Consider the following 19842-nt stretch of genomic DNA (forward strand, 5'->3'; position numbering starts at 1 on the left):
AGGACTAGATGCTTGTTACATTAAAAGTTTTTTTCTGACACTCTGTGACTGTTGAGTGGTCCTCAAAGTAACTCTTAGGTAATCAAAAGCAACTGAGATTTTAAAGTCTTTCCATATCTTCTCAAAGAAAGTCCTTGATGTGTATCTCTATTCAATACATTAAATGCAATTTTCAGGAGGAGTGTAGGGGTTTATTTTATATTTCTAAGTATTATACAGGCTATAATATCAAACATATTGAATAAAAGTGGTAGATTTGCTTGCTTAGAAACACTATCATAGGTTGCAGCCCTGGTATATTGTGGCCCTCATGGCTATTTTTAAGTTTGAAAAGGATAAACACACATATACTGTAAGAGTAAATGTATCTGGGTTGCATTAGAGACCCTCCTCATGCTGCAACCTAAATGCATTAGCAATGTAGGTCACACACAAACAGGACTTACAGTAAGCCTGCAGATTAAAGTTACCTGAAGTTGTACACCTTCCTAACCCCTCTACTTATGAAGAATAGCACACATGCCAAGAGCACACATTGGCGTGCTAAGTTAGTCGCTGTAAACATATTTGCATGTAGGTTTAGATCTGAGAAGCTCTCATGTGAGCCATGTGTTTGGGAGCTGGGATCAGAGCAACACTGCTGAATGGCTTCACTCCAGCCGTTGTTACATGAGCTACACACTCACACGGACACACAACCTACAGCATTCACTCCAGCACAGGAGGGGGGCCTTTATTCCCACCCCCTGAGCTGGAAAAGACACAATTGGACGGCTGGGCTGCCACTCAAAGCAGAAACACAGCGTGCCGTGTCCTCAGATGAACTCTCCCACAGAGGCGGTACCGAAGAATAGGTTCTTAGATTGACACCAGCGCCATGGAAACCACGATCCAGTCACATTGCAGAACACAGTGGAGGCCATAAGAAGGCTGTCTGTAAACCTCCCAGTTCAATAAGAGAACAGGAAAAACAACAAGCGAGCTAAAAGCAGGGCCTAGTATCATTACAAAGACCAGACATGCCAAGCCACTGATGACATGTGAATAATAAGGCTGCGTTCAAGTCTTCAAATGTGCTCCACATGGATCTGATTATTGAGTGCAGCTGTCTTATATCAACAAACTGCTCTTTAGTGGAGTGGATGCAGGAGAGCAACACATATGAATGCATTCAGCTCATTTCCACATTTCATTAGTGATGTAACAATCTTTTTTGTTGCCTCTGAGGGCATTTTTCCCACGGAGATTGACATTGTTTATACTAAAACATTCCTATATTTTAATAGAGCCTGACTGCATGTTTCAACGAGAGTCAACAGTAGCAAAACAGCTGCAAAACTTGTTCATGTCAGCGAAGTCATAACCCTTTTCCTGTGTTTATTTAAGAACATCTAACATGTGACAGCTGCCATACTGTAGGAAGCGATGCAGAGGGATTTCAATGAATGTTTCTTTTATGCTTTAAGAATGAATCGAGGCCAGCATGTTAAAGCTCACAGCCAAGTGAACACAGTGCATAATTTAATACTTCTATATGCTTCCTGGGACCATGGTTACACTCTTTATCTTGCACAGTTGGCTTTGCCTTCTGGAAGATAAGAAAGAAATTAAGTGGAGTGAATATTCGTCCTCTTGAGGTGGATTGTAAGTGCACAGATTTGGACAGAAAGAGACCCATGTGGCTAGTAGATATTCCAAACAGATGGCCCAAATGTAAACCTAAAATGCAGCCTTCAAAGAATAACTGTGCCAAGCTGCAGTAATGTCTACCTAACAATGGTGTGTGTGACACTGATAAGGAGGAAAGCAGACCCTCTTGGTCTGAAATGATTTGTTGATGACTTCAGAATGCTAACTAGCTCTGTAGTAAAAGGCTGAGAGCCAGTTAGTCGTCTAATGAGCTACAGACGACTGAAAAAGTTGCATCCCCAGAGGCAGGCGGTGCCAAAAGAAATTATCACGGGCTGGATTAGATGCCCGTTCTCTGCAGTCTTCTTTCATATCTTACACGCCTAGTCTTAACTTTAAGAGGGAAAAGGAGGGGAAGGAGGAGGAAATAAGTGGGATTGGGGAGGAGTGAAACGTCTCCTCACGTCCAAGCTTACACCTCTCTGCCGCTGGCTGCTGACACATCGCTTTCCACCCTTTCTCCCTGATTCTTCCTCTCTCGCTCTCTCTCTCAGCTCCTCCTCTCTTTATCTCTCTGTCTGACTTTTTCTTTGTCCTTCCTCTTCCCCCCGCCCTCGTTGTATCTGTTTCACCGTCCTCTATCTCCCTTCACTTTGCAAAATCCTTCTCGCAGTGTTTCCATCCTCTACCTCTCTCTTTCCACCTCAGCAGCAGCTGTGGCGGGGTCAACTGAGGTAACAGCCCGCTTTGCACTTCAGAAGGGTGTGCTCGCAACCTTGATGACATCACAGGCCTGTGTGGGCCGCCCTTATTACACATAGAGAGTTTGCACAGTTGCAGCCATTTGGCGGGGCGGATTGGAGAGGAAATCAGAAACAGAGATGCTCGTAAAGAGGGCTCTGCATTCGATTCAGAGGGCAGCACGCATTTGATGGGTCGATTTCAGAATAATTATGTTCTATAAGAGAGACCAATAGGGGTTAAGGAGGATAATCAAAGAGCCCACAGAGAGCCTCACCTGAGCGGCCCACTCACAAAGTCAGATCTGCTAAACACTCTCTGTGGGCTTTGCTCAGAGCAAGAACGAGGCATGTCTGATTCGATAACCCCACACACATAATCTGGTTTCAGATCTCCGTCATGACGCTGCGTAAATATCATCAAATTAAGGCATGATTCGATTGGGGGCTGGCACAATCCCTCCAACAGGCAGGCAAACACCTACAGGGCGTGATGGCTGCCAGTCAGGCGTGTTTGTCCTTTTTCTTCCTCCCCTCCGCCCCGATCAGTGAACGGCTGTTTTGCATTCAAACACTCATCTTAATGAGTTAGGCCAACGCCTCAGGCAACGGGCGCGAAATGAAAAGCACATTATGGCTGCTGCTGATTTTCCCCCAGCTAAATGTAACATAAAGGGCCCGCTGCAGGAGAATTAACCACTCAATGTTTTCATTTCATTCAATGTGCCACTCATGTCTATAAATGTAATGTACCAAATGTTTTCAGCCGTTTAAACGATCATTTAGAAATATGGATATTTGGAAAGTTCAAAGAGATGTAAGAGTTTTTATAACAGTAAACTCTGACTTCATGGATGCTGCTGAAATGTACATCACTGGGACTTTTCACTTTTCTGAACAACATAAGTTAGCATCACAGCAAATGAGGTTTGTCCTAATCCACAGCTTTCAGTCATGTAACCGCGCAGAGGCCTGGAGGGCAAAAACAGCATAGAACACTACTTGGAGCTGCAGCACAAGGCATTTTGATACTTCATCTCACTAATGCCTCCTACAGACAGAGCATTTTTAGCAATCTTATACGATTCTGGCATGCTACTCTTTGCAACAGGAATCTCATACAACATCAAGTTTGATGTGTGCAGACTGCCATCAGTATAAGTCATCCATCTACACAGCCAGTGCCATGGTAAATAATGAAGCAAAGCAACAACAAAAAGACCCTTGTTGTAGCATTTACATGTATGTGCTTACAAAAACATCTGGGATCAAGATTTTCCTCCCCACAAAATTCTGCATTTTTGTATTGTCTCCATTTTAATGCTAACTTGTTTGTGTTTTAGCACCAGTGTCGTGTTAAGTGATACATCATTTCTTCCTGCATTTTCATTGGTTGGTTCTGAACATAGGCCGTAGCAGTGGTCACATTGTCAGATAGTCATCCTAAATTTATGACACCATCAGAATTTTATCCCACCTTTCTCACAGTGCCACATAGCACCACCGTTTTAAAGCCATGACCAAAGATATCACCACGGTCATCTTTTTTCTGGGAGAGCCAAAAATCGCACAGTGTCTACCAGGCTTAAAACTACATGTTCAAACTGTATGTTTTTGTCATATGGACTCTTTTACAGCACCACAGACAACATTTAAATAATCAGAATATGAAAAGTCTGAGCCAGAACTTTGATCGTGTGTTTGCACTGTAATACAGTGCATTTAGAGAGTATTCAGACCTTCTTCCCTTTTCAGTTTTCTTTTGTTGCAGCCTGATGCTACAATCAAAAAAGATCATTTTTATTCTCATTAATCTACACTCAGAACCCCAACTGTGAAAACGTGAAAACAGAATTTTAGAATTCTTTGCAAATCTATCAAAAATAAAAAACTGAAATATCACATTTACACAAGTACTCAGACTGTTTGCAAAAAGACTTGAAATCTAATTTAGGTTCCTCCCATTTCTCTTGATTGTTGCTGAAATTTTTCCACACCTTGATTGGAGTCCACCTGTTGTGAATTAAATTGATTGGTCATGATTTGGAAAGACCTACACCTCTCTAGAAGGCCTCACAGCTGACAATGCATATCAGAGCAAAAAAACAAGCCATGAGGTCAAAGAAACTGCCTGCATGGCTCAGAGACAGGATTGTTGCACAACACAGATCTGGAGAAGGCTACAAAAAAGTTCTGTTGCACTAAAGTTCCCAAGAGCACAGTGGCCTCATTAAATCTCAAATAAAGGAACGTTGGCACGACCAGGACTTATCAAAGAGCTGGTCTCCCAGCAAAACTGAACAACAAGGGGAGAAGGGCCTCAGTAAAAGGAGAACCTGATGGTCACATTGAGCTCCAGAGATCCTGTGTGGTGATGGGACAAAGTTCCCGAAGGAAAACCATCACTGCAGCCCTCCACTGATCTGGGCTTTATGATGAAGTGGCTAGATGGAAGCTTCTCAGTGCAAAAAGCCTGCTAGGAGTTTGCAACGAACTTCAAATAAAAAGCCAGGCAGGCTTTCATGTGTTTTTGATTTGTGTAATGACAATTAATGTCCATTTAATCTAATTTACCACAGGTAGGCTCAAAACCTGATATAAATTTCAAGTTAGGGATGGACAATATTGGATTTTTGCCGATATCTGATATGCCGATATTTTAAAACTCAGTTTGGCTGAAACCAATACCAATACCGATATTTAATTACATTTTTTTCCACTGTAAAAAAAACACCAATTCCATCCTGTACTACAAATATATTTTTTAAAATATTGGCAGTCTATTTTTTTAGAAACAGACAAAACATTTAATTTTTGTCAGCATTACATGCAACATGTATTTTTAACAATACAGCCAAAGTCATCTGCATCCTTTAGGGCAATAAAAAGCAGATTGATTCTCCTGATTACTCAGCCAGTTTGCAGGATGGCTCCCTGACATACTCCTGACAAAGAGCTTTAAATAACAACAACATCAACAACAAAAAGACAGATTCTTAAATGCAAAATATCTAGCTATAGTTCAGAGCTTAAATATGCTTTTAAAGTTTTGAGACTAAAGATGAACAAAAGAAATAAAACTTCAACTGAAGTAGTTCTCCTGATTCTACTTTAACAGCATAAACTAACTAAGCAACCAAGTTTAATGGGCATTTCACTGTTAACAGCTCTATAACAACCCAGTGACAGAGCGCTATCCACGGAAGACTTGGCACACAGAAGTCCGTCATTGCTTTTGCCATGTTTTGCACACTGTCAGGTAGCATGACATGCACGTTCTTTTTCTCTATTGTCCATATCCGAAACATGTTATCAAAAGCGGCTGCAATTGCGGCTGCTGAGTGAGCACACCTGTGAGTGCAGGACAGGCTTTTTAAGAGTGAAATCGTCATCCATCCACTGAGGCAGTGAGGCTCAACGTTCTAATGGGACGGACACTTGATGTCCATATATCTGTGGAGAAGCTAATATGTTTAGCTTTAACGAGGAGCTTCTCTACGTGACTGGAAACAAAGTTTTGCAGTTCAGGTAAGGCTATAAGCACCTGCTAGGTATGAGGTAGTGGGGCTTTAAATGCATCATTAGCCCGCGGAAGCCCGTAAATTCTACCACGCTGAAAGGCTGATTATCAAGAGCTATAAATTCAGTGATGTTCCTGTTCAGCTCCTTACCTTTGGACAGTCGCTGCTGCATTTTTTTAGCTTTGTCAAATGACTTAAGTAGAGGCTACTGACGAGTTTTCCCTGGCATGAAGTTTTGTCATTCTTTTTCTTAAATAAGTCCTTGTAGTCATCAGGGTGACAGTTTTTAAGATGAAAAATTAAAGTGGTGGTGTTAAAGGTGGGTTGTCGAGTCCTCCTCGCATCACATGTACTTTACAAGTGACAGCTACTTTGCTGTCTTGGTCCCACACCTCAAACTTATCCCACACAGCCGACATGGTGAGTTTGGTCGACATGGCGCACGTCCAGTGGCATCGCATACCCTTAATTATGACATCGCATTATCAACCGTACAGATCAGAGTAAATTTTTTACTGATAATTATTTTTTTAAGCCATTATCGGCCTACACCGATATACTGCTGATAATATCGTGCGTCCCTATTTCAAGTATTTTTTCAAAGAGTCTGAACACTTATGTACATGTGATATTTAAATTCATCTTTAATACATTTCTAAACATTTGTTTTCACTTTGTCATGATGGGATACTGAGTGTATATTAATGAGAATAAAAATATTTGGGTTTTTTTTCTGTAGCCTCCTTTGTCATTTTTCAATCCACATTTTTAAAAAAACAGGCTGTTATCAAATGAAAAGCTGTTCGGGAGCCAGACAAGCAGCTCTACTGAGCTGAGCCAAATGATCTGGATCTCTAAAAAAGGACAAATTTCTTGTCAAAACAAGCAAGACTGGATGGACATCAACTGAGGACACACCAGCAAGATTAGAGTTTAATGAGGCAAAACTGGACTGAACCCAACTGGACCGCTTTGTGGAAATAAGCCATACACAAGCATTGTGTAACATCACTCCTATAGACTTTAGGCTTATTTAATTCCTGCCTGTTGTTTCTCAATGAGTTTTTTGCCTGAATATTTCACTTCCTTTGAGGCACAAAAGTGCTTAAGAACGTTTATATTTTTGCACTATAAACACTTGGCATAATCTTAGTTTAAAACCATGGCCTTTTTGCTAGCATTTCTCAATGCAGAAATCACTACTTGCCCCCCAACGGGAGTTCTCTGCTGCTGTGTGACGTCATCTGCAAAGAACCACAACTACTTAACAAGTCTGTGCATGTCTCTAATAACTCCTCTAAGAATCTGTTTTCTTCTTTTCTGTTTTTGTATATGCTTCAGTTAATGAATTGTTGTATAAAAGCATTATCCCACTTGAGGTCAAGATGTTTGAACTTTTTTAGTTTCATATTGCTTAATAGATGAATCAGTTAAGTACTACTAAGGCAAAGAGCCAGGGTAAAGAATTCTTAAAATAAAAAAATACTGCTTTAAAGAAGCAAAGAACACACTTTCCACCACATTTTTAATAATTTAGAAATATGTAAGCATGCTATGTACCACAAATATAAACTAGTTTGACATAAATTAATCCCTATAGACTATTTTCCAAAAACTGAGTAGATTGTCTGCCAGTTATTCTGAATTCCATGAGTGTGGGTTAATTTGAAATTGTTTGAAATGACTCAGTATTCACTGAAACAACACTGGCTAAATGACAATAACTGTTACGGACTAAAAAGAGTTCTGGCATAGTCGCTAACTCCTCTTACACTCATACAAATATTAGTTTTAGAGTTTAACACTCTTATGTCATTTCTCTCTAAACAATGAAAGTAAAACTTGGGTTTTCCTTTCTGATCCCTAAATAGAAGAAAAGTACATCAGTGATTAGAGCTCAGCAGACTGTAAAAACACAAAACAAAAAAAAAAAAAAAACAACAGACAAAAATGGGTTCAAAAATGTTCAAAAAAACATTGACTATTTTTCAGTAATGTTCTAAAATGTAAAGAATTTATTCAGCTAGGTTCAGTCCTATATTTTGCAAAGTAACAGTTTGTAAATCTCTGTCAGTTGAAAATAGGGCTGTCACAATACCAGAATTTTCAACCCCTATGTCAGGGGTCATCAAGTACATTTCCACAAGGGCCAGATTTAGTCTTGACAGAGACTTTGGGAGTCGGACTTTCAAATAAACAAATATTAAATAAATATTTTGGTCTGATTAAAGTATCATTTTATTAATATTTGTATTTTCTTTCAAATCCCAGAGAATGGGCCCTCCACAGTTGTGATTTAGCACCAGTATTAACTCATTTTTGGCACTTTTAACCCCTTTCCACTACTCCATTCAGCCATTTCTGCACAATCTTTTGCCACGCTTAACCCAGAATGATAGTTTTTGCCACTTTTCACACATATTGCCACTCTTTAACCCTTTTCTGCCAACTATTGTCCCTGTGTGCCACTTTTTAACCCATTTCCACTACTTTGCCAAGTTATTTTGACCACTTTTAACTCATTTTTGATACAGATTCCCCCTTTACCTCTCTAAACCCAATTTTTGTCATTCTTTAATCCATTTTTACCACTTTTCCTTCATATTCTATCCCCTTTGTGCCCCTTTTTTATCCATTTTGTCACTTTTCATCTATTTTGCCACTGTTCAACCCCTTTTAATTACTTCATTACACCATAGTTTTTGTCCCTTTTTTTCTCTTTTACCAATTTTTGCCCCTTTTTTGTCCCTTTGTGCCAGGCCACTACCCATTTGTGCCACTCTCTAACCCCTTTCACTACTTTATCTGGCCATTGTTGTAACATTTCCGCCACCCTTAACCCATTTTTAGAAAAGATGTTTTTGAAATATTTACTAATAAAAGCTGAAAAGTGAAATTTTGTATAAAAAGATCAAAATTAAAGTCATTCTAAAACTATTTCAATATTAATTGTTTTGGGGGGGATTATTAAACAGCTGCAGAAATTTAATGCCAAAATATACTCTCAAAACCACAACATCTTCTTTTCCTCCTTTTCTGATTTTAATGATCTGCTGGGGCTGGATAGGAAGTTTTGGGATGCCTGATATGGCCCTTGGGCCGCCAGTTGATGATCAGTGCTCTATGTGGTACAAGTAAAACACAGTTGTACACAGCTGTGCCGATTCCTATTTGGATACATGCCTACAAATATATAAGTCCTGGGAACCCAATATTGGGCAATTTTTTGTTCAAAATGATAGTCATTGTTATTTCACTCATCAGTAGTATGGAGTCGTACCAAAGCTTTTAACAAACACCATCTTTATGCTCAGACAGGTGTGTAAAAGAGGCAGAAATTCATTAGAAAAAGTATGGCATTACTTGCACACTGCTTGAGTTGCACATGTGCAGCCTGCTGGTGATGCTGATAAATGTGAAATGGATTTATCTACACACTTGTTTAAAGGCAAAAATGTCTGGGTTTTTTTTTAGCTTTGATGCTCTTCTCTGCTATCGATTAGAAAAAAAACGTATCATTTTGAAATTAAAAGTGTTATGGGCACCACTTTAGCTCAAATGATAGGGCAGGTGCTGAGGCTATAGTCCTCAATGTCTTGGCATGTCACGTTTGATGCATGTCTTCCCCCCAGTTTTTCTCCCCCTACATCCTGTCACTCTTCGGCTGTCTGAACATATTAAGGAAAAGCCCCCCCAAAAATATATTTTGAAAAAAATGCTGAAGTACCAAAAATCAATCAAAATGAAAAACTTCTGATTCAGCCCTCTAATGTCCCTACAGAAGGCCTAAGCAGTGTCATCTTGTTTGAGCCTGTGCAGCTGCTGTACCTTCCACTGCTCTTTTGAAGAAGACTTTGCAGCTCCCACACGTCACCACGCCGTAGTGGCACCCTGACGCCTCGTCTCCACAGACCAGACACACCTTGGCCGTTGAGGTCGGTTGTCTCAGTGGCGAGCTGAAAGACAAAAGCGTATAAAAATGAATTTTTGGACCAGAATGGAATCAAGCAAAACTTCTCAGAGCAAACAACAAAACAAACAAAGCCTGCATCCATCCAGATCTATAAGCCCGATGCAAACTGTGAAGCATTCTTTGATTTTGTGAGCACCAGCACAGTAGCAGAGCGGTGAGGCCGGCCATAAATATGTCTGCCAGCCGAGAGCAGGGGGGGCTTTGCACTCAGCTGATTTATAGCATCACCAGGCTTACAGAGATGACAGTGACAGATTTATAGAGGAGATTATTTAAATTCAATAAGAGGAAAGACACAGAGCAGGATGTCACATTTAAGTCGGCTCCAAAATACTTGTCCCCCCTCCCTGGCATTAAAAGGAAAGCATGGAAAAAGAATTGAATTTAATCCATGATAGAGCCTAAGTTTACCGTGTAATAGTATAAACTATGATCATGGTCAAATGTCAGAGTTGAGGATTAATATTTACTTGAGCTCCTGTACTGTTCTGTAAGTAGCATGACATTTTGTTGTTATTTGCCCTGAGCCTCAGCCAACAGGCGACACAATAGATGACAGTCCACTGCAGTTCTACCTGATCCCAGGCCTTGTTTACTTTGGCATCACACGTCGCTTTCACTACTGACTGATCACACTATAATTACATGACCAGTAAAGCTCAGAATGTGCAGCCTGTTTGCACTGATGCATGGCTAAATAGGTGATTAGTTAACAGTAACAGTAGGTGCCAAAGGTAATGAATGGTGTCTGTCGATTGTTAGTCTGCCATCAGATGCAGAAGAGGCAGCTCAGAGCAAGTAACATCTGTGTTTGAGGAACTAAAGCACTCAGAATAAGGCTCAATGTAAACTCAAAGCCAAACCATGAACCACAATTCCCTTCTCTATCAATCACTGTCCTTCTCATTTATATGTACTTGTGTTACATTTGTCTGGTTTACCTATAAAAGATACGGTGTTGTGTTTAGATTTGTTTTTAAAGTCACTTTGAAATCAGTTTTGAAGAACAAATATGAGGTAAAATATGAGCAGCTTAAAGCTGGCAAGACATTAATAAAGTTACTGATTTGATGAACTATTTTCAGTTTCATTAAATATTAACAAAGCAGCTAAACAGTGTCTATATTTCAGTTTGACAGAGTCATTTCCAGACCAATAATTTTAGGCTATGAAGGGATGGAGGTACAGAAATAACACAGAAATAACTGATGCTATTAAGAAACACTGTCAGCAGCACACTGTTTGTATAAGAGCACTATATTTTTTTCTTTTAATAAAATATCAAATATTTCAAAAGGTATTTTTATTGCAATCACAATGGCAAATATTAAAATGCAGAAATCCCCCTATAAAAATATTTGCAGGCTTTGCAAGAAGGTCATGTTTGCTATTTGTGTTTGTCATCAGGACTGCAGGAAAAACTCTTGAATAGATTTTCATTAGAAAAACGGTGAAGGGAGGTGCCATGATCAGGTCATGTGGTCCACCTACAGAGGCTGTAGACCTTTTGAAGCTGGCAGGCCAAGGTGGACTCTGAACCATGGCCCTTCTTCTTGCATAACACTCCTCTGCTCTATCAGCTATCCTGCCTCTAAAATAAAGTCATAAAAGGCCAACTCCTTTTAGCCTAATCTACAGCTAAAAAACAATTCAGACAATTAGCCTTGATGTAGAGATCTACCAATCTGTCCAGGGCATGTCTACTTCCTGTTTTATATTTATTAGCTTTTTATTTATTTAAATCTATTTAACCAGGAAAAAGCCTCATTGAGAATCTCATTTACAAGAGTGTCCTGGCTGAGACGGGGAGCAGCATGATTATCATGTAACATGTAAAACAGAGCCATTAAAACCACAGGGAAACCAAAGCCTGAGTCACACAACAGAGAGTCATCAGTCGAAACTGCTACAACCTGATGCACATTCCTCTAATACCTTCAATCCACCTTTTAAAAGATTTAAAGAGATCAACTCTTCAGGACATAAGGTCTACTGTAGCACATCCCAGACTGCAGGAGCAGCGTACCTAAAACTCCTTTATAAGATGCACTTGGGAACAGATAGCAACAGTAAATTTTCTGACTCAGTCACAGAGCAAAGAGTGTAGCTTGCAGTACTTTTAACCTGAATGAAATCACACAGGTATGACTTAGAAAAGCCTTATAAATTAGGATGTGCCAATGATTTGGCGTATGTACGGTCAATGATTTATGAGGGCAGTCAAATGGAAACAAAACTGATAAGTGATGAATTTTGAGAGTCAATATGATGTGTTTAAAAACTATTAATCAGTCCATATCAACAATATAATGCAAGTCCTTCCAGTATCATAATCAAAAAAGGTCCTCTAAGATCATGACGTGTAGATTTATTATTCAAATTATTGCTGTGCTATAGCAGTGTGTTTTAAAGCCATGCAACTGTTAAACATTCAGACAGGAGAGTATGTAAAAAATGACGGCATTTGCAGGAGTTCTAGTTTAGTTGCTTTCTCCTTAACTTTGTTAACAAAACTACTGAGCTGAAATTTACTCAAACTGTTTGTTCTTTCTGTTTATTATGGATATTTGTATGGTCTACTTCCTGTTTAGATAAAAACTTGGAATGCATGACATTTGATTCCTGCCAATATCCGATAGACCCAAATTTACTGATGTTTAATTGCAGTTTGGACAGAAAACTTTAGTCCTTAAAACATGCTTTAAAGTTTAAGGAATGATGATTTTCTAAAGGCAAAAATTGGTTATAAATATCAGAAATATCTGTAAATATTGATATTGTACCAATAATATCTATCATCCCAAATAAAAACCCGATTCTATCTGGAAAGGAAATAAGGAAATGGACTGTAGAACGGAGGAATCTTCAATAACACAAGGTGCAAATTGCTTTTGATTTGTCTGCTAAGCTGTCTAAGAGTTTTTGAAAATCAAATGAGACATTCAAAGGAGGGGACGTATTTGTAATTCAATCACTGTGGGAGCAAGACGCTAAGGTGACTAGTGCCAAACTACAACTCTGTTATAGCTAAACAACAGAGCAAAAAAAAAAAATAGCTTGCAAGTAAAGCGAGAGAAAAATTAAATGCATTAATTTTGGACCTTAATCACAGTGCGTGTTATGCGTTACACTGACAGCCCTAGTGCTGAAGGAAAAATGAAATCATAGCATACATCCTGGCTCCTAAAATAGAGCTGTAGTACAGATATGTAGTATAAACATCTGATGCTCATCTATACATTAATCAGTTTAAGCATTTATATCAAATGCATTAAGACTTAATCTATCTGTAAAACTAAGCTCTGCTAAATGCAGATGATGCAGATTAGTGATGGATGGAGGGTGACAGGTGGATTTTGATAAGAGAGCAGGTCTGCAAATCTCTTTAAGATGCATATCCACAGCTACTGATCATAAGCACTTTTAGCAGGGATGTCAAACATTTCAGCCACTTAAATGTAAGAATTAGCTTCAATATTAGTCATTTTTAATTGTATTTCTTTATTATGTTATCTCTGTCTATTCAATGGACTTAATATTAATGGGGAAATAAACCATCAGATAATTTGATTAGAAATATTCAGTTTCAGATCTTAAAATAACATTATTAACTGGTTTAACATGCAAGAGCAGCCAATGAATACAGCCCTGGAAGTGAAACTGGAATGCTGCTGTTACATAAGGAGGATGGACTGCTTATTAATGCTACTTATAAATGGAGTAACACTGATTGATTTCGCTTTAAAAACTACATATTTACCCTGCAAGTGTATTTGAAGCCACCAGTATTAATAGTGATGTTTGAATAGTATTAATGTGGTTATACAGGATAATGTCGGTTTAAAACAACAGCCGTCATATGCAGGAACACACACAAAAACACAAATATGTAGATGGGTACAAAGAGAGAACACCTTGTATCAAAACATTGAAAGTGGCCTCAGCTTCCCCTTCTTTTCTGTGCTAATTACCGCTCTCCCATCTCAATCAATAACATGCAAGGTGATTGTCTGGTTAACATTCTCCTAACATCCTTCATCAAACCAGCTGCCAGCCTCTCTCTCCCTCTCTCTATTGCACACACATTTCCTCCAGCGGACTTGCTGGAAAGGGGTACAGCTACAGCACACTCAGATACAATCAGGACCACTGATCTAATTCCCTCTTGTCCATCTACACACACATTCAATTTGTTAGGACGCTTAGAGGAGTCTCTGGTGAGGTGTTTGTCTGACTGGATCTTTCTGGCATCGGGCCCCGTGGTTTCAGCTAATGTGTGAGCGTGTGTATGTGTGCAAATCTAATCCATGTCAAGGTGTGTTTTTCAGCGTGTTATCTACCAACTATGCCACAATACATCGGCCTTTTCACACCTTTACAAATCAATCCGATTTTCTAAATTATATACCAGTAAATTATAAAAATTCTAACATCAAGACAAAAGATAACAGGTCTCGACTGTATTCTTTGATACATTATTTAAACGGACCCAACATTATTTCACTAATGAACAAGCACTTGGCAACAGTGGACAGGATCTTCCTCTAACAGACAGACCACGAGCAGAACCAGATTAATTGGTGTAAAGCCATCTGCCTCTTAAGGATGGACTGAGACCTTTTTTTAAAATTTTATTACTGATGTTGCTGGTTTGTAATGATAACATACAGGCTACCTATGCTAACTAGTAGTTAGTAGAAGAACACTATATATGAGTTTGTCTGGTCTGAATCCACTTCAGAGGACTATCTCAGTCCTTTAGTCCAGAGTACAATTTTTTCACAATATATGAACAGCCCAGAACTCCACAGGTGTTTCCTGTGGTCCTTTAAATCACTGTCATCACTAAAGTTAGATAGAAATTAGGGCCGTCAAAAGATTAAAATTTCTAATCGTGATTAATCTCAGAAGTTCTGTAGTTAATCACGCTTAAGCGCAGTGTGTTTTCTGGCAAATCCATTTCTGGTTGTAAACAAACTCAAAAAATCGGAGAAACTCTCAGCATTCAGTTTTTTCATTTATGACGGAACATGGTGTAAAACACTAGTAAATAAACCATCCCACCAAACAATACAATCATTAATTGAAAATCTGACTCCTGCGGTGTACAATGAGACCTTCAGGAGTAGTGGTGGACTTATTTTACATCACTGTGTTGGTAGAGCGAGGCTATCATGCATTAACCAAAGTGTATTATAGGGACGACTAAGCATGTGTTCAATGGTGCTAAAATTATAAAGTGCGTTTATTGTGGGCTTTGATTAATCACAATTAACTTGATTAATCTTGACAGTTCTAATATGAAGTTAATGTTAAAAGAAAAATGTTTACTTCTTTGCTCTGCATGAGATGCCTCTGCAGTAATGGTTGCTTGCCATCTTTTTGGTTTTCCCAGGAATTCTTTCCCAGGAAAGAGACGGACAAAGATTAGAAAGACAGAGATACAGACAGACTGAACGACAAGCAGCAGACAGAAAGGGAAGGAGATGGACGCACAAGGGGACAGAGGGAAGAAGACAGACAGACGGGTCAAAGGAGATAATGACCCAAAGCTAGACAGAAAGACTGACAAGCTGAGAGACGGACAGAAAGAAAGAAAGAGAAAAGAACACAAACCCGTTGGAAGACATTAGACGGACAGACACACAGCAACACATGGTGACAGGTAGACAAAGCCACTGATGGAGAGATATAGCAGACAGACAGAAGTGACAGGGAGACAAAAGGTTAGGCAGACAGGAAGACGGATACAGTGAAAGGATGGGCCATGATTTTCAAAAACTCAAACAGGCCTTAATTTTTAAGAAGTTGAAGTTTTCAAGCCACTTCCATCTCATCTAAATCTTTTCCCATTATTTTAAATGGCACCTGGTTGTAGTGCAGTGCCACTGCCATAACTGTAGTGAATCTGGAAGCTGATGCCGAACACCAAGCATTAGGCTACTTCACACTGCAGGCCTTAATGATCATTCGGGACTTACTGCTCTGGTGTAATTGTTTTTTTGTTTGGCTGTTCATTTCAATCTGACCTATAAGCAGACTGCTGTGTGAACAGGTCACAGTCCTGAACAGCTGAACTGAAATGACTGCAGGGTTTATTCCCCCTAAAAGACAGTCCAGGTCATAAAACAGACATGTGATCTGACCACAACCGCTGTTGATTGAAGCCTCTTTAAACTTAGCTCGGAGGCTTTTTCCTTCCTTCAACACAAATGCCATTTCCTTCTGTGGCCATGCTCAGCCATTTTACTTTTCAAAATACATTTGAAAAATGTTGGTTACATAAAACCCCTGAAGTTTTGTTGCTATCAAATTAATTTTATTATTTAAACTAAAATCAAAGAGAGAGCAGGGATGCGCACGGTAATTGCTAAAACAGTTAAATTCGTTTATCAAATTAGCCGGCGTGGGATTTACAAGTCGGTTAAATGAATTACCCATCATTTTTACAAACACAGGCTTGAAATCCTGGTCTATAATGCTCTTTTAAACAGTAATGATCCTCCCACCACTAGAGGCCACTGTAGCTTCAGCTAATGGCCGCTGCCTTCCTGTCCGGCACTTGAGAAGCTCAGCGTTGGCTAAGCCGTTGGCATGTTGTAGGAACAGCACGGTATGACAGTTTTTTAAGTAATGAATGGAAATAAAGTGGTATGTAGGCTGTCGAGGGTTGAACTCACGTTTAACTTCCACTTGAAGTGAAAAGAGGCCACATATCACAGCACGATATTAATCTGCAAAGAGGAACGAAGGCTGGAGGCGCTAGCTTGTAATGTTGGCCTTGCTGTAGAGAGAATATCAGGCTAAAGTCACACCCACTGAGGAATTTGACTGTTTTCTAAGGATTTCTCCTCTTTAGACAAGTTGGTTACACGAAATATAAACAAGTGTTTAGCCGAATACGGAAAAAGACACACCACCAGGGGGCCTCCAATAAAAACAGTAACAAAAGCTGACAAGTAGAGACATGCTGCTTAGCTCCACCCCACCACCTCTGTTTCTTACTTCATGTTCTGAAATGAGGACTCTGTTCGACAAGAAATATTTACTACAATACTAACATTTTAGTTTCACTGATGAGTTTCACACAATCAGGTTGAAAACCAGGGAGGTGCCCTCCCTTAATGCCGTGAGTTACATGAATGGAATTGCTTGCAGTGTGCACCAGAGATGTTTAACAAGTTTTCTCTGTCATTATGAGAAATTCATCCAAGAAACCAAAACACTGGTTTCAGTTTAGTAAATACACCTTATGTGCATACTAAGCAGGAAAAACTGAGTTGGGACACCAGGTTTAAGGGAGGGGAGGGATGGATTTCTGAGTTGAGCTTGGTTGACTTGCAACCATCGAGATCCATCACAAGTGGCACAAAACATGAATGAGATACAGCAGAAGAACGGCAGCTTCCAGAGGAAGTTCAGGAAAAGATAGGCAAGTCATGTCTCTATCATGACAGCCACCGTAACACGACATGTCTCGTTACAACTACGAAAATGAAGAGTTTCTCTGTCTTTGAAAACTGTTGGAAATATGAGAGGTAAGGTGTGACCTAAACTGAATAATATATGTAACATGGTAGTCATGGAGTAGTCTTTTTTGATTTATATAGACATTTCAATATGAAAGTTAAAAAATTACAGCTTAAATTAAATGATCAATCATTCCATCTGAACTAAACTTGCTCCCATCATCCAACAGATTAACTAAGTTAAGCATCCTGGTCCGTTTAAGACTTTTGAATTCCATTTCATTTGATTGCCATTTCCTTGTAAATTGCTTTTTTTCTTTAAATGCACATCTCACACATTAAAGATAGACCAATGGAGGAAGAGAGACAGTCAGGCAGACAGGATGATGGACATGAAGGTAGAAAAGGAGACAAGGAGACAGACAGGGAGGAGGTCAGACGGATAAAGGGGAGACTGAAAGGCAGACTGGAAGGCAGGCGGACTGGCAAAAAGGTAGACAAGTAGACTGGGAGACAGACAAGGAAGAGGACAGACAACAACAGGAAAGCACACAGGCAGATGGGCAAAAAGAAAGGGAGAAGAAAGTTTACAGCCCAAAAAAAGCTCTAGCAGCACGAGAGGTGCTCCTAAAGTATGTCTTTAACATCCAGGCAGCGCTCAACCCTTTTAATATCGCCGCACATTAAAACCTTGTCGCTGCCTGCCAGCCTGCCTGCCCGCTGGTCCACCAACAAGGTGACTTCCCCTCCCTCAGAGAACTATATAGGTCATTCTCCCTCTCTGCTTATGAAACCAGAGCAGACAAGCCAGGCTGCAGTGACTGTGCACCCAGCTCTGCCAGTAGCCCCAAAACGAAACACACAAGCCACCACACATTCCCAGCACGAGGCTGTTTCTGCAGACAAGCTAGCCCTTAGTTTGCCAGCATTCAGTGCGTGCAGAGAGATAGCTGAAATATGTTATAATGAGATGAGAGAATAAAGGAATGACATGCACCAAAGGCCTTCAGAATTGGGGCGTTGCGGTTAAATGATGTGCATCCTTTTGAACCACCAGGCCACGTGGGTTAGCCAAATAAATCCCCCTTTTGTTTAGCTTGTCATTTTCTCAGCTTAAAATATTCTGAGGTTGCAATTTCTGTCTGTTTCAATGAAAGCTGAAATGATGATTTACCACTGGAAGTTACGACGTGTTAAGACTGGCAGTTCAGGGAGATCAGTGTTAACCCTTCATCACAGACTGAAAATACAAAGCTGGAGTGCAGGAGAAGCAGATTTTCAGACATGTTTGGTTTTAGCTTTTCAGGGTCAACTTCAAGAAATCCACATTAAAATGTGATGTACTGAATCCTTAAAGACAAGAATTTTTCAATTTTTGCTTAAAAAATGTATAATCATACACCATGAATCAGGGCCAGTCTAAAAAAAGAAAAAGGAGCTGCTGATTTCAAAGCAAAAAAAATCCATATATTTTAAATCATTCATAGCTTTCAGTAATGTCACAAGCACAAAGGCCTGGAGGGCAAAAAGAGCGTAGGAAAGGGCAGCTACCATTGACCACTATGCAGAGCTGCAGCACAGGCTTGTTTATGTCACATAACAACTGCAGAAAATCAGAGCTATTCATTTAAACTGTAAGTTTTAGCCACTTTTTTAATGCTGGCAGATGGGGGAGTGTAGGGCATGATATTATTAGTTATCAAGCCAAGGTGAGAGCTAATTAGCTACCTGGTTATCGTTAACTAACTTTAGTATCAGAATGACGGTTGGTCAGTGTTCTGGAGCAGTAATGTTTGTTAAAAGGAGTATTCTGATTAAGCTAAAGGGATATTTCAGTAGACCTTTTTTTGGTCATTTTTGTTTTCTTTTATTGTCACCTCCACCAAGGAGGTTATGTGATCGGCAGGGTTTGTTAGTTTGTTAGTTTGTCAGCAACATAACCCAAAAAGTTATGGACAGATTTTGATTAAATTTTCAGGAAATGTCAGGAATGGCATAAGGAAGAACTGATTAGATTTTGGGAGTGATCCAAATCACCGTCTGGATCCAGGAATGTTTTAAAGGATTCTTTACTATTGGTAGAGAGGGCTAATGGCGGAGGTCTGCTCTCTTCGAGTGCTTTTCTAATTATCTGACTGTGTTAATGCTAAAAACATACATTTTGGAGGGTCTATTTTCTTCAGTAGAATTTTGAATTTTCTATACCAGAATGGGCAATAATAAGCTCTGTACTCTTTTTGTATACACAGGTGAGCAAAAATGTCTTATTGCAACACATTAAAGCCACAATTTTTGATCCCTAATCCAACGGAGTAAAAGAGGATGCATTTTCAGATATTAGGCTTTCATTCTTGAGCATTAGAGTCATGTGTAGTATTTTATAGGGCTGACAGCCTCAAGTTGATTGGTCAGTTAATTGGACGATGACCTCATGTCCGACCAAAATCCAATTGGTCGAACAATCACATGTGCTACTTTAATTGGAAGGATCCATTTTTTGCAGGTGTGAC

At 39.5% G+C, this 19842-nt stretch overlaps 1 protein-coding gene across 1 annotated transcript in view; it reads right to left on the minus strand.

Moving 5' to 3' along the window:
* nr3c2 (nuclear receptor subfamily 3, group C, member 2) overlaps window positions 1-19842 on the minus strand; it is a 145586-nt gene that overhangs the window by 52618 nt on the left and 73126 nt on the right. The window contains exon 3 of the mRNA XM_041784606.1: window positions 9719-9846. Within this exon, the coding sequence (XP_041640540.1) occupies window positions 9719-9846 (128 nt within the window). The remainder of the gene's footprint in view (window positions 1-9718; window positions 9847-19842) is intronic.

Source organism: Cheilinus undulatus, linkage group 4 (assembly GCF_018320785.1).
Source record: "Cheilinus undulatus linkage group 4, ASM1832078v1, whole genome shotgun sequence".
NCBI lineage: Eukaryota > Metazoa > Chordata > Actinopteri > Labriformes > Labridae > Cheilinus > Cheilinus undulatus.